The 15,099-nt window shown below is 51.9% G+C and overlaps 1 protein-coding gene across 2 annotated transcripts in view; it reads right to left on the bottom strand.

The window, feature by feature from the left end:
• KCNB1 (potassium voltage-gated channel subfamily B member 1) overlaps positions 1 to 6,456 on the bottom strand; it is a 131,897-nt gene extending 125,441 nt beyond the window's left edge. The window contains exons 1-2 of one of the 2 annotated variants that reach the window (XM_087750153.1): positions 6,336 to 6,456; positions 3,569 to 4,234 (exon numbers count right to left, since the gene is read on the bottom strand). In XM_087750153.1, coding sequence (XP_087606279.1) covers positions 3,569 to 4,135 — 567 coding nt within the window. In that variant the 5' untranslated portion in view covers positions 4,136 to 4,234; positions 6,336 to 6,456. Of the gene's footprint in view, positions 1 to 3,568; positions 4,235 to 5,373; positions 5,654 to 6,335 lie in introns of those variants that run through there. The other variant, XM_087750152.1, reaches the window with a different exon arrangement.
• Between the last annotated feature and the right edge of the window lie 8,643 nt (positions 6,457 to 15,099).

Below are 15,099 nucleotides of genomic sequence, written 5' to 3'. Positions count from 1 at the left end.
TTCATCTTCATCTAGGGTAAATCCAGACAAAAGCGAGCACCAGAGAGACCTCTATGGTTAAAAATGAATGTTGTGAGTACACCGAAGTACAGGAAGAATACTATTTAAAAAAAAAACAAAAAAATCAACCACCAAACTATTAAGGGAGACTGGGAGAATGACAAAAATAAGCAGGAACATACAAAAACAGTGATGGCAGGAAGAGGAGGAAGCATCCACAAAGACTGCAGTGAGTATTTCTCAGGGATATACAGGCAAATAAAGCCATGGGAAGCAGGAGAATGATCCTTTAAAATATCTTGTAAGGCTAGAGAGAAATGAAGAGTTTTATTAAATAACTGCCTGTTAAATATTTTTTTTTTTATTTGGTAGAGGAAGAGTTCCTCCGTGCTCAATTTTGTGCATAGGGGTTTTCCCACTGGGCAAAGTGAGCGCAGGGGAGCACAGCAAGTGCCTGCAAGTTAAATGGACCGGTGGGCGAAATGGTTAGGGTGCCCGTTGCATGGTCTGACCCTGGGGAAGGGCTGGAGTGCTGCCCTGCGGCTCTACGGCACCTGGCACAAGGACAGTGCCGCTCTGGTTACAGCTGCGAGGGACCGGGGCATCATAGGAAAGGAGCAACCACCCCTCTGCTGGGGCTGGGGGGTAACAAGGCAGCGAGCCTGGGGTTTCAACAGCTGTCTGATGCCTCATCATTGAAATCCGGAGGCTCTCAAAGAGTGGGTATTATAAAATCTAACGGAGTGTTCTTTCCAGTCACGTACAGGGTGAAGCATCGCACATAAATAAGACACTGCTTGCCATGAGGTGGTTAGTTTAAAAACCTGACAGATAAGTCGGAAGATATGCGTAAATCCTCAATGGATAAAAGAGCAACAAAAATTAAAGTCTGGGGGAATTCTTATTCTCTTATTTGAATGCTGTTTTCCACCCTGAGGTACATCATATACAATTCCTTTTTTTAAAAAAAAAAAAAAAAAAAAGACAAAAACCCCAAAACCAAACACAAATAAAAAACCAACTCGCTCTCAGGATTTAACCGGTCCCAGTATAACCATGAGAAGTTCTGCAGCAAGCTGTTATGGAGGAGTCAGGTCAGGTGGTCTGCAGAAAATGTTAAAATACAAACAATGCTGACAGCCAGCAAGAAAGCCCACCTTGCTGGAGCGGGAGCTAGACAACAGGGAACAGCTTACAGGGGGATCGTGTTGGGTTTGGGGGAAAACCTGCATTTGTAGCCATTTTCTAGACTTCTTAAAGAGAACATGAAGGGAGCCTGTATTTGTTACACTTAAATGAAAAAACCTTTGCATTGAGCGGCACAAGTCTGAAGAAAAAGAATAAGTGAGAATAGTACGGATTTTCCCAACAGAGATTTTTAGGTCGTTCAGTGACAGTCATTAAACCTCAGAACAGTTTACTTTGTTCCCTCTCTATAGGAACAGTTTGAGCTCCCAGACCTGGCAAAGCAGATGGAGTCTGGCTTTAGGAAAGGTGACAGAAGTTCCTGGAGGCCCGTGGCCTCAGCGAAAGTGCTCCACTGAGCAGACAGCTGAGGAAAGCTGGCCAGGAGCTATCAGGCAGAGGCTCAGATTTAGAAAATGCAGCCTGAAACAGAGCCTGGCCACAGCTGGTTAGGTCAGATAACGGGTCAGGCTGCCAAGTCCCTCTCCCCACGTCCTTCCATCAGCAGTTGAAGACCAGGTCCAGCCTATTCAATATGTGGAATGAATTCTCATGAAGGTGATCAAAGCAGAGGGCATACTCTGGCATGAGAGAAAAGCTATCCACCAGCAGGGAGAAAATCGGATAAAGAATAGGCTTAGCAGCAGTTCTGTCCCTGCCTGGTAAGCTAATTGTTCATCATGCTCGTTTTCCTTGCTACGCTTGAAGTGAGTGGTAATCTGCGTTTGGGAACTGTTGGAATATTTGAGGTCTGAGAACATACAGCACCATTTTCATTACAGTAATGAAGTAACAGAATGGTAGCTTTAAATGGGAAGGATAATAATGCATTACCATTCACTCTCAATTAATCCAGAGCCTGCAATGCTGAATGCACTTACTCTGAGAATTTTCTCAGAAAATGAAGCTAGAGTGTATTTCATTTATAAATCACAAAAGACACTTATTTGGCAAGAATGATCCCTGCTCATATACAATAAATCATGAGCATCAACAGTCTCTAATGGATTTTGAGTCAGTGCCACAGACAGCAAAGCCCGAGGCCTGTGTTTCAGGATTCCAGGACTGTGCCAAAGGAGCCTTATAAATGATTAATGCATTCAGCACAGCGTCATCTGTGCCATTGGAGAGAAAAAGACATTCTGGGGCTCCGTTTGTCATTAAAAAAATGGTAATTGGTTCAGCAGCCAACCATGCCTCTCCCTTCCCCTGCCAGAATGAGCCATTTAGCTCCACACCTCATAAAATCCCTTCCCTAAACTTTCGTACAGGCTCTTGGTTCACGAGGTGCAACATTTCAATAAAAGAGAGGGAAAGAAGTCATCTGTTTTCATAAGTAGCCCAAAGCCAGACTTCCTATGGAATGGAGCTACGGTTTGCAGTTGCAAATGTACATACAACAGGGAGATGACATTAAAGAGGTAGCTGAGGCCTCTTTCTACTTCTTTGCCATACTGTGAGGATGCCGGTACATAGAAAATTCAAGTTTTGGTCCCTGCTGCTCAGTCTCTCATGCTTTTCGGTTATTCATCCCACAGTTTTCAACCTCTCCCCCTTCACTTTTGTCCCCATGGTTACTGAATCATTGTATTCACAGAGATTTTCCTCACTAAAGAATATGTGACTAACATGAGACAGCTAAATTATCAGAGCCAACTCTGACATTGGTTTCTCCTAACATGGATCTTATCTTCCAAACGCCTTCAAACAGATCTGTTGCACTGGCACCAACTTCAGAGTAAGCAGCACTTCAACTATTGACAGAGACAGCGCTGCAGCAGTATTGCACAGGGAGACTTAAAATAGGCTGGAATCAGGTAAAGGATGAAATACAAACGCTAGCTTTAGCAGACCCGCAGCCTAGGAGTGCATGATACAAATTACTGTATTTCACCACAGAATTTTAAATTAAGCCCTAGAAGGGAAGGCGTTATTTCTTGACTGGACCTCGGTCTAAGAGTTCAAGTAGATTTCCTCCTCTTAAAAGCCAGTTTGGTTAAGCAGTAGGAGACACACATGTTTTAGGCCCAAAGAAATCTCTCTTACGAAATGCACCAAGACAGGCCACTGGATAACAAGTCTATAACCTTCAGCCACAGCAATCAGCGTATGCTGACCCAGGGGTCAGTGGAGCTGCTCCCACACTGAGCAGCTTAGACTGCCCCAGGGAAACTCAAACCACATTCCTTCCAAACTACCCAAAAAAAGATACGTTGAACCTTGTTTGCATCTGGGAGGTCTTTCTCCCCTTCACTCATAACATCCAGCCAGCCACAAGCGCACAGATGCTAAAGCAAGGCTAGCAGGGCAATACCTCATGTAAGCATCACCACAGTCACGAGGCAATACAGACAAGACTTGAGAAGAAAAGCGGAGGTCTTACCTTGGCCGCTACGGAGGAGTTGGGCTTCTCCAGGAGGTCCCAGAGCTTTTTCCTTTTGTCAGCACAGCAAGTGTTATCAAATTCCTCCCCTTCCCTTTCCCTCAGTGTCTCAGCTTCTCTCTTCAGCTCCTCGTTCATCTGCTCCTTTTTCTGGTGGTAGCGGGCCTGGCAGCAGGACTCCAGGTAGATTTCATCCACCCCCCAGTAGTCCAGCTCCTGGCTGAAGGACAAGGCGCACATCTCCTCCATCATGTGCAGCTTGCCAGTACGGTAGAAGTTCAAGATTGAGGTGAATGCCCCAGGATGCCTGTCGAAGAAGTACTCATTCTCCTCCAGGTTGTAGTCATCACAGATCTCCATGAGGGAGTCGTGTGTGTTGCAGTCTCTGAGCTTACCCAGCCTGGTCCGCGGCAACCTGTCCAAGGTCCGCCAGAGAACCTCGTGGGCCAGCCCCCCCACGTTGAGCTTGACCCTTCGGGAGCAAGCCTTGCTCCTGACGATCTCCGTGGGGTCCGGAGGCAAAGAGGTAGTAGAGCGAGATCCATGCTTATTCATCCCCAGAGGCATCGCTGGTCCCCCTCAGGCTGGACGCTCCAAGGTGCGGCGTGGGGCAGGGCGCGCGGGGGCCGGCTCTCCTCACCTCTCCTTCCCCTCCATGCCCCGGAGCTGCAAGAGAGGCCAACCATGGGTCCCCGCCCGCCGACCTCCGCGCCCGCCGCCGCCGCCGCCTTATGCGGGCGCGGGGAGCGCCGGGCCGCGCTAATCTGCTGGGGGCGGCGGCGGCGCTGTCCGCCCCGGCGGTGCTGAACCGCGCCCCGGCGGGCGGGAGGGCGCTGTCCGCGCCCGCGGTGCTGAAGGCCGCCCTCTCCCACGTGTCGTCCCGGGCGCTGCCGCGGAGCTCCCCCGGGCGGCGGCCGGGTGCCCCCCCCCGCCCCCGTCGCCGCCTCTCCGCTCCCGGAGGGTGGCTTGCACACCCCCCGTCCCGGGGAGCTGTGGAGGGTGGGCACGGCCCCGGGAGGTTCTGCTAGCAACGGGCTGGGAGGTGCTGACTGATAGGGGCTCCCCCGAGCAGCACTCAGCAATGCGCCCCAAAAGGCTCCGGGCCGCCAGCCGGGGCGCGCTGGCACGTTGTCCCCCATCCCGGAGCGGCCGGCCGGGAGCGCACCGGCCCCGCCACCGCCGTCCCCCGAGCACCCGACCCCGCCGCCGCTCCCTCCCGCAGAGGGGCCCCGCCGGACCCCGAGTGCCCCTATGACCCAGCCTGCGCAACCCCCCTCCTCGGCGCCGGCGGAGCCCCCCGCCCTGCCCAGCCGTGTAGGCTGCAGGAAGACGCGGAGGCTTTTTATAACTCCAGCCTTGCAAATTTCCCCAAGGAAAGAGGTGGGGAAGGGAAAAGGAGGTATTTCCAGCGGCTCTAACGACGCTCTCTACCTCTTTGGGCTGCCCAGGGAGGCCCCCCACGCCCCACACCGACCTCTGCATAACAGGGAAATTAACGAAAATCGGAATAAGGAAAAAACCCCAGCCTTCCTTGTAAAGCCGGGTGGCTTATGACAGCCCTGAGCACTGTTGCTTACACAAGATGGCACGAAAAGAAACCCCGGCGCAGAAAGGCACGGCTCCTCCGTGCCCAGCCGGCACGGCTCCGGGGGCTCGGCCCCTCTCCCCGCCGATCCAAGCGTCGTGTTCCCCCCCCCGCAGCCCCAAACCCAAAATCCCACCGCTGCCTCCAGGCCGCCGCCGGGGCTGCTGCCCAGCCGCGGCCGCACACGGGGAAAGGCTCCCCTCCCTCGGCCCGCACCTACCTCCTCCTGCGGGCTCCCAGCGAGGCGGTACGGGGCTGTGCGGGGCCGAGGGCGGCTACATCCTGCGGCGGGGCGGGCAGCAGGGGCGGCCCCGCTCGCATCCCCCCGCGGGCAGCCTGAAGGCGGAGGGATGGCGGCCGCGCTGCCGGCTGTCCACGGAGCCCGGGGGGAGGGGAAGGGAAAGGAGGTAAATCGGATCCCTCGGCAGGAAGCTTTCCAAGGCCTTCCCTCGGCTGCGGCTCCTCGCTCCTGCCTCCAGTCAACGCCGAAGCCGCATCTGCCCCCGCCCCCCCCCCCCCCCCCGGCCCTCGCTCCGTGCAGACACAAAGGAAAGCTCCGGTGCTTCCTTCTGCTGCCTGGGAACGGAGATCAACAAGTCTAGGCTGAACCTCCAGCTTTTCCCTGCAATTCTGTCCCGGAGTTGTTTGGAGTGAATTGGAAGTTGGGGGTGGAAGAGAGGAAGGCAGCTCCACCGTGAGCTGGGATGCAGCATTGCAGGGAAGGTTAACGCTTTCCTGGCCGGGCCCCGCCGCCCCGGGGCTGATTTACAGCGGGGGAGGCGCCTGGAACAGATCTAGCACCGCGGGGAGAGCCGCAGCATCCCTCCTTGGGAGGATGGGGCTATTCCCACCATCCGCCAGCTCCCGGTGGTATCACCCGTCAAAACAGGAGCAGGGATTGGTGCCAGGAGAAAAATGATGAGCAGAGAGCGCCGAGGAGCCCAGCAGGGCCCCTATTGCTTCCCAGGCCCTGCTTGCTGAGCCAGCAGCTGAGCTCAAGGAGGCCAAGCATCACCCTGTGCCAGGAGTGAACTGGGCCCTCGTCCTCACCCCAGCAGCCCCTCATCAAAGGAAAGAGACCATTCTCAGGATGGTTGCATATATTTGCAGATGGAAGGAATAATAGTGGATCTCTGCTGCTGATTAGGACTATAAATATAATAAAAAGGAGCACTTACTAACCTGAAAACAGAAGAAATGGAGAAAAGGGTAACTTGACAGGCAACAGCAGAGCATTCGAAGTATCCCTCTGCCACTCTGTCCTCCTTCCCTTCCTCCTTCACTCCCGACAGGGGAAATGAACCCCACCAGGAACCTGGAGCTCCATTAGCACCATTTAATGGGTACATTAACACCACTTAATGCAGTTCACCTGCTTAGGCTGGGGTACCAGAGGTACATAGCCCCGCTCGTTAGCCCTTTGTCCTCTTGCATTGATTGACGATGGCTCTTGGACTCTAGTGACAATTCCTACTACAAGGTTTCTAAAATAGGAGCCCAGTGTCTGATTTTGTATGATTAACTAGGCAAAAAGACTCTCAGTGCTGCTTTTCCCCATTTTCTATGCTTCTCTCGCACCTGGCTCCCATTGCCCAGTGTACAAAATGCAGTGTTATGCCACTATCTTTGGTGTTTGAATGTCCACGTCTTCCTTAGAGATGACTTTCTGAAATCCCAAACAGTGTTTGTGTGGACAAGCCTTTTTCTCCAGTACCTCCCACAACTGTGTATCATCTGTATTCAGAATTTCTTACAAGGAGAAGTGGGTCAATACCTTCCTTTTGCAGATGGGGAAATGAAGATATAGAAAACCAAGATCACCCAGAGGGGAGGTGAAAGGAAGAACTGGGAATAAAACCTGTTGACCAGCTTAATCTCAGCCCAGTGCCCCTCCGCTGCAGCAGCTCCCCCTGCCCCATGAAGCCAGAGCACTTCAGTTCTCTTACTTTCTCATTTCACCACCAGACCCTACTTTACTCCTCTTACAACAGAGATGAAAACCCCTGATCAGGGCTGGGAAGCTAAATCTGTTAATGATTACAAAGTGCTTTGAAACTTCCAGCTGGCAGGTGCTGTAGGAGAGCAAGTTATTTGTTTGTTAGCACTGGCATCCAGGGCACATTATCTCCCCGTGTGACAAATGCAGGCTGCTCGTCTGCGGGAAGAGGATGGTGGGAGAGAAAATGACAAGTAGCCTAATGCAGGGAGATGCATCAGACTCAATGCAGTTAAGCCACTGGGAGAGAGGCAACTCGGGTTTATTAGCAGGGCATTTGTATCTTCCTGCATCACTCTTGCTACCCTGACAATGTCATTCACGTGTTCTGCCAAGAGGCTGGAGAACCAGCCATGGAGGGGGCACGTGAAGGGGCAGCATGGAAGCACAGGCTCCTCCGCTGCTGCCTGCTCACCCTTCCACCCACCCCGTCCTGCCAGCGCTGAAAAAATCACACTCGACTCTCAGGTAGAAGCTGCGAGAGGGAGCCCTGCCGAGGGCAGACCCTCCAGCTGGCTGTGCCTGGGGTGATCCAGGAGTCTGGGGAGAGGAGAGGACGTTCCCACCCCCAGGACGTCTGCTCCCTGCAGCAGTTCTTGTCCCAGGATGGAGCATTTGTCAGCAAGGGGCAGTGCAGGCCTGAGGATGCAAAAATGTGCAGCCTGCTCCCTCTTCTCCAAGGTTATCTAACCCACTCTTGGTTTGGATATACCTTTCAACGGATATTTTTGTACCCTAAGCTTCTGCAAACTTAATTTATGGTTTGTTATTTCCACAGCCTATGGAGCTAGCCAAATGCTTGAATGCAGTCTGTGGCAAACCCTGTTCCTTTCCAGGTATTAGAGCAATTATTGACAAGGAAACACTTTAAACCTCAAGTGCTTTAGAGGAAATGTGCAGAGTACAGCAAATACATGTTCTCCTGGGCTCGTAGTCTGTGGTGTATGCATATCTGGATTCCACCTGCCAGGCAGAAAAGGTCTGTGAGACAGTGTTAGCTGAGCTACAACATGACAGGGAAATAGGCTGAGCCTAAATGCGGAAATATCCCTCTGTTGATCTGCAGTGACTCCACTGCCTGCATAAGGAAAAGTATCACATCTTCACAAACACCCACGCCTATACAACAGTCTGGCATCCTCCTGTCCACCCTGTGAAGCAAGAGGGGAGGCTGATTTACGTCATTTTACTGGTCACAGAAAAACAAAGGCCTGTGAGAAAAGGAAGGCTCCTCGCCCGTAAACAAGTGCTCAGCCCCGTCACAGCAATGGTATGTGGAACAATGGGTTTCCAGCAGCGACGGGCACAGCAGCTTTGGTGGCCCACAAGTTTTGGCTGGTTCCTGATGCTGAGGGGATGCTGGGTTTCATATTCTAAAACGAGCTATAAGATGTAACAATAGCTCATATTGTTCTTGCAGCCCAAGGGCCTTGTACTTGTCCTTGAGTGGGACAGACAGTCATACACAATAAGCTGTCTCCATTACAGAGTGTTTCCTATTATGTCCCTTTAAGGATTCCCTTAGTTTCCAGGGATTTTCTTTCCAGCCTAGAAACACTTTAAGTACAATGGAGATTTTCTTCTATAGTCCAAAATCCTTTCCCTTAAATGGGAAAAAAAATTATCAGGTTTCTTGGCAGAGGTCTGTAACAAGTGTTGAAAAGTACAAAAAGAACTGAGATACATAGTGCGGAGTGGTTTGTGCTACTGAGAGCCCAGGAGTATGGAAATACTGGAATACCAGGGAAAAATACTGGAAACAGACAGCAAAATCCAATCCAAAAACAAACCTTAAAGAGACAAGGCTCTCCTCAAAAATCCCAGGCAGAGCTCAGATGGCAACGTCAGCAGCAGCTGGGCTCCATCATCACATTCTCCCTTGCTGAAAGCCCCTTTCGGAGTTGCTCAGCTGTAGCTGCCAACCTACGCTGCCGCGGGGGGCCGGGCTCTGCGTGCAAGGGGGAAGCCTTGGTAGCCACGGCTTTCCTGGCCCCGGCCTGTCCCCACAGCAGGCTCCACCATTCACTTTTGCCTTCTACCAGCCCAGCTCCTTCTCTCACCATGGTGAAAGAAAGCCTTTCCCAAACTATTTATGTATATTTATAAGTCCATAACAGCTTGTTGGTCCAGAAAGCAGGGCCTGACCTCTGCTGTGCTCTCTGGGTCCTCAGAGAAGCACCAAGGGATCTGAGAGGGCTGAGCTGCTGGACTGGATATCTGCAAAAGTGGGAGATGGAGGAAGGAAGGGCAGAGCGGTCTCAGCAGGGACCAGAGAGCAGATGCCCCTTGGCAGGGGGCAAAGTCTCTGCAGACTCTCAGCTATGGAAGAGAAAAGACAGGTGAGGGCAGCCGTCTCTCATGTTTGGGTAGCCACACAGGGACCCTGTTCTGCAAAGAGCCGAAGTTTTCAGCTTACCTAAACTTTCCAGATGCATTTTGAAGTCCCAGGAGTGCCCAAAGTCCCCCCCACTGCAGGCAGACTTCCCTCCCTCCTGCCGCCTCGAGGAGGGGCAGACCAGAGCTGCATCCCCACTTGCCTGGCACGGCTCTGCAAATGGCTCTTGGTGCTTAGTCAGCCTTGGGCTCCTTCTGCCTTCGGGAAGAGGGTAGGAAACACTTCAGTGCAAATTGCTTATCAGAGAAGTTTCTGGTTCAGGTTCCCACAAAACGCATTCAGAGCCATCCCCCTTGGCTCCAGCTTTCTGCCTTTCCCAGGATGTGCATTTCCTCCCGCACATCTATTAGGTCTCCTCTCAGTGCTCACTGACCACAAGCACACACCCGTGGCTCCTCTTCCCAGAACGGCTCCATCAGACCACCTTTCCTCTTGTCTTGATGAGTCTGGGGGACTGACTGAAAGCTATGGAAGCGCCAGCCTGTTCCCTAAGGTGGTCGGGTGTGTAAAACATCACCTCCTGGCTGCATCTGTTTTGTTCACATCAGGTTTGAGACCAAATACAATTACTTCAGGGAGGAAAAATACACAAACTTTTCTGCTGGTTGAGGAATAAAAAGCCCCCAATGGACCAATTTGTCCCTGCACCCACCTGCTAGAGAATTTGCAAAATGACCTGAGAAGTCAATTTTCTCCTACCTATCAATACCATGAGCCAAATCCTTGGGGCCCCAGGTCCCCATGCCCAGGAGGGACCGGTGGCAGTGGGACTCCACCCCCCATGGAGGGGCCAGGGGGAACGTTTTATCCTCCCGACTTGTGCTGTTCAGGCAGGGCTGGCACTGAGGGAAAAACAGCTGCCTATAATACATTAGCTAACATTTAGCTTTAAGCACCGAGCTCTGTAAAGCAATCGCACTTGCTATGTTATTTGGCAACTGCGGATTTATTAGCCCCTGAACGGCTGGAGGCTCGCGTTAGTCACCTCGCCATCAGTCAGGAGGGAGGGCAGCAGAGCTAGAGGGGTCGGCCAGTCTTCGCAGTGGTGGAGATGTAACCGCTCTCTCTCGCAGGGGTAACCAAGTGCCCGTCCATCTGGGCTGCTTTCCACTTAGCTGCAGTGGACTGCAAATGGCCCTGCAGATGTTCACACCCTTGGGGTCTGCAGCACACCAGCCCCATGCTGACTGCAGGCAGGCTGGGCAGCTTTTTGGGAGAGTGAGGATCCAGGACCTAGCTGCAGTATCATTCCCAGGAATTCATGGGCAGGAGGCCCTGCCTGCCCTCCCTAAGCTCCCCCCATGGCTGGGATCCCTCAGCCTAGCTGCCTCCCCCGGCTGCCAGAGGGATCCCAGCCACGGCGGGAGCTTGCTGTGGGGAAAATCCCTCGCACAGCCAGGCGAGGGGCTGCAGATGTGATGGAGCAGCTGCTGACAAGATGAAGTCCCAGTTCTGAAGAGAAGACAGAAATAGGGGTGTAACAGTAACTAGATAAATGCCATTGACCCTGCCACACTTGCCACCAGCCCTGCACATTACACACAAGTCTCTCTGATTCAGAGGCGGTGGGTGCTGTTTCTCTCCCTGGGTTGGGGGAAGCCTGACTGCTTTAACCAGCATTCGGAGAACCAGCCTGCTCGAAGCGTGTCGCAACAGGCGGTGGGGAGCCCTCGCCTGCTACCGAGGGCAGGAGTGCTGAGAAAGAGCAGTGGGGGAGCAAAGAGTCCACCTTCACCTAATAGAGAATATGCCGGCTCAGCTGTTTCAGGAAAGGCTTTTGGGAAGAAGACTCCAAGCAGTATAGCTAGCAGGTGGGTCTGCTAAAGAGCTCCCCCGTTCCAGTCCCTGGCAGCATTTTCCCTGTGCAAACAAGTGATGTTGTGGAGGAGCCGGAGCTCTGAAGGGCACTCAGGATGCAGCTGCTCACAGTATCCTCACAGCAGGAAGGAAAAGTCAGGTCCCCTCCCTAAACAGCGTCCACCTGAGCTTGGGGACATGGTTCCTTGATGCGGAGAGGTGGCAACAGGTAGCTGTGACCTGAAGCATGTTCCTGCTAGGATTCGCTCCTGCCCCCACAGGCACCTGATTTCCATCCCTGGCTTCTCTTGCCCGCTTCTCTTTAACAAACACAGGCTGAGGGCTCAGCCTTAGAGGCAAAGCAAACACATAACTCAGCCAGCAGATAAAATCTACTTTGGGGTTTAATGCTGGAAAAATGCCATCGCTTGACTATCCTGAAGCGTGGTGAGTTTTCTCAGGATAATGAGAGTAAGAATTGCTCTGCTCCTGCATATGTGGCTCCTAAAAGGACTCCGCAGTCAGGGAGCAATTTCACATGGTTCCTGGGAGGAAAGTACCATAATATCCCCTTTCAGACTGAGGGAAATTGAGACAGAGAAGGATTAAAGCGACCTGCCAAAAGCTGCATGGTGTGGGGGATGAATGAGCAGCTAAATGTACTTTAAATCTTAGGAGATATCCTTTAGTGATTCCTACCAAGGATGTTTGCCTTGTCCCTGTTATTGCAGCTAACGGGGAGCACGTTTGTCAGAGGTTCCTGCCATCAGCAGCAGAAGCTTTTACGAGACTTGCACATCTCTCTGAGAATAAGGCTCATGGTGGTACCCAACAGTTAAAGGTTTTTGTTGCTCATCTTTTATGAGGAACCGGCAGAAAATAGGCAGGATTTGAAAAACTTGCATGAACCCAGAACTTCTTGGCCAGTCCCTGATCTGAATTGGCCTAAGCCTGGAGTAAACACACTCTTCCTTCTCCCCTCCTTTGTGCCATTCAACAACATTAAAAGCTGGAGCTGCTTTGGGGTCAGGAAACCTCATGCCAATGGCTGCAAAGTGACATGGCGGGGGGTCAAATCTGATTTCAAGCAACTATTTAACGTTATTTCTAGTACTAAGGGGGCCTAGCTCCCCTGGGGGCAGGTTCTGCAGGAAGGGCTGGGCATCTGGGCGGCCACCGATGGGGCTGGCCCCTTGGAGGGGGGAGAGCTTTGATTTCAGTGACATCCAGTCACAGCTGCAGGAATAGTATCAGTTGTCCCTGGGAAGGGTCAGTTCCAGCCTTTCTTGTGTTATTTTGCATCTGTAACTTGTCTTTAATAAAATACATTTTAATTTGCAGGATTATAAAGATCATTTTAAAGCAGCTTATCTCTCTGTTCTCCTTCCCTGTTTTTCCCCAAAGTGTTTGTGGGTGATGCAGAAAGCTGCAATAAGCCATTCTTGAAGTCTGTCTCGGATTAAACTTCTTCACATGGGACAGCACTACTCCCCATGAATTTTAATGAGCTCTTCTAAACATCCCCTTCTTGCTGTACACAGGAGTTCTGCAGGGGAATAATACCCAGCCCCAGATAACCAAAAATAGCAAATTGGATGTAATCGTACAAAATGAAAACACTGCAATAACCTACCAAAAATGCAGCTCTGCTTCCTTGATCTCAGCAGGAGCGGAGGATGCTGAGAGCAGAGCGGGTATCACTGCAGCGCCCAGCTCAGAGGGTGCTGCAGGTCTGGATTTCGACACCAGGCTACTGCACAGTGCCCATGGGGAGCACAGAGCAGTGGAGCAGGATTGGGAAGAGCCAGCAATGGAGCAAGGAGTTATCTTAAGATCACATTCTTGGATGCTTGGTTGACCCTTCTCTGAGGGTACCAGGGACATTTCTCCTTCCCCTTGGGCTCTGCAGCCTGAGGCCCTCTCCTAAAGGTGGTTTTGTGTGCTGCTTCCATCAGCACGTTGCTCACTGGTCACTTTGTTTTTTAAAGATGCAGCTGGAAAAGGTGGGGGCAAAGCAGATTTTTTAATTGCGATGAGCGCTTGTTCAGAGAGCAGAGCCCCCTGCTCAAGTCCTTCAGCCCAAGGAGTCTTAAACCCACCCCCTGCCCTCAACTGCTTCAGACTTAGGCACCAAAATTCCCAACAACCTTGGAACAAAACCTTTACCACAATGTGTGACCCAACTGTCTGTGCCCCGTTGAGACTCATTTTCCAGTGTGACTAAACATCTAAAAAGGTCAATAGCTCAGAAATGGAGATTTACTATCATCATCTCTGAACTCCTACCATTGGAGTGCTCTGAAAAGCATTTTGCTGTCCGAACTCCTCATCATAACACAGAATTAAGAGTTCTGATGAATGCTTTATTTTCTGCAAAAAGCAGTTGCAATGCAGCTTTTCTGTGAAGCACATTAGGCTGCTTCTGTGGAAAGGGCAGAGGATCTGGCAGGGAGGCCTTTGAAATCCCTGCCTGTGCTCCTGCCAGCTCTGGAGGGGGATTCAGCAGAACTCAGATCCACTGTGGAAGACAGAAATTATTGTCACCTGGTTTTAAGCAGATGAAAAGACACTGTCTGGCTGAGCTCCTGTTGCTTCGCAGGTGGTGAGTGCCTTTGGGGAGCAGCTCCCACCCACCTGCTATTCAAATCTCTGCAGGCTGGGAAGGGCAAGGGTCCAAAGGGAAGGGGAGAAAAGGCCCCAGGTTAAGCAGCAGCAGCGTGATCCCAAACTTGGGAAGTTTTCCTGCTTCATGCAGTGGCATGGTGGTCACAGGTGCCCCACAGAGGGTGTCGCACCCATGGGGCAGGGACACCCAGGCAAGCCCAGGGCTGTGAGTCCTCAGCCCAGCGAGTCACATCACGGAGGGCTGGTTTAAGCACAGTGATGAGATGCAAGGAGTTGACGCGGTCACAGCCTTCATTAACTGGGGACAAACTCCTGTCCCCATGTCCTCCTTGTCTTTCAGACTGCGAGCTTCTGACTCCCTCCATTCACATGGTCCCTGGCACAGTGAGGTTTCCCTCCCTGCTCCTCACATTTATGTTCTGCCATTCCAGTAACCGAAGTAATAATAATAGCAAAGATTCCTCAGGATTATCATAAGAGATATTTTTATTTTAAGAAAGTTGTCAGCTACCCACCTTTGTCTTTTTCCATGCATTAAATATTAACAACCCAGCCAACGTAATGCAAAATTTAAAAGGCCCTCAATTCAAGCAGTTACGCCCCAGTAAATCAGGAAATCCCAGCAAACTCCCAAATTTCTCACCCACCATCATGTTTGAAGAGCAAGCAGCCATTTCAATATTTCACAATTGTTCTCCAAAACCCTTTGATGGCCTTTCAAGCTCAAGCTTAGCCCACATTTTCAACCTACCTCCTCGCTCCTGATGTGATGTGGAACAAGGCAGAGCACCCAGCCATAGCCCCGGGCAGCCACCGGCCCTTGCGGGCTGTGTAAGGCTGCTGAGGGGTGACCCACTCACACCTCCGCCTTGGGGATCCCCACAGCTGGAAGCACTGACACCCTCTGCCTGGCAGCTGATGCTAGGGCATGCCCACCTTCCCTTTTCCCCTTGATCCCAGTGCAGAGCAGATCCTCTGCACGTGCTGTCTCTGCTCAGAGGCCATTGCTCGGTTGCTGGAAGGAGATGGGGGTTTCTCCACATCTCCTGTACCACCCTGCCTGCTGGGGGGACATAAGGCTTGTGGAGATATTCTCTCCAGTTTTCTTCAGCTCCCTCACCCTGTCTCTATTT

The sequence above is a fragment of the Nipponia nippon genome, unplaced genomic scaffold (assembly GCF_047370975.1).
Source record: "Nipponia nippon isolate SJK-2023a ecotype South Korea unplaced genomic scaffold, ASM4737097v1 scaffold_13, whole genome shotgun sequence".
Taxonomy (NCBI): Eukaryota; Metazoa; Chordata; class Aves; order Pelecaniformes; family Threskiornithidae; genus Nipponia; species Nipponia nippon.
Note: the sequence above shows the minus strand (reverse complement) of the source record. Positions and strands in the feature narration are given on the sequence as shown.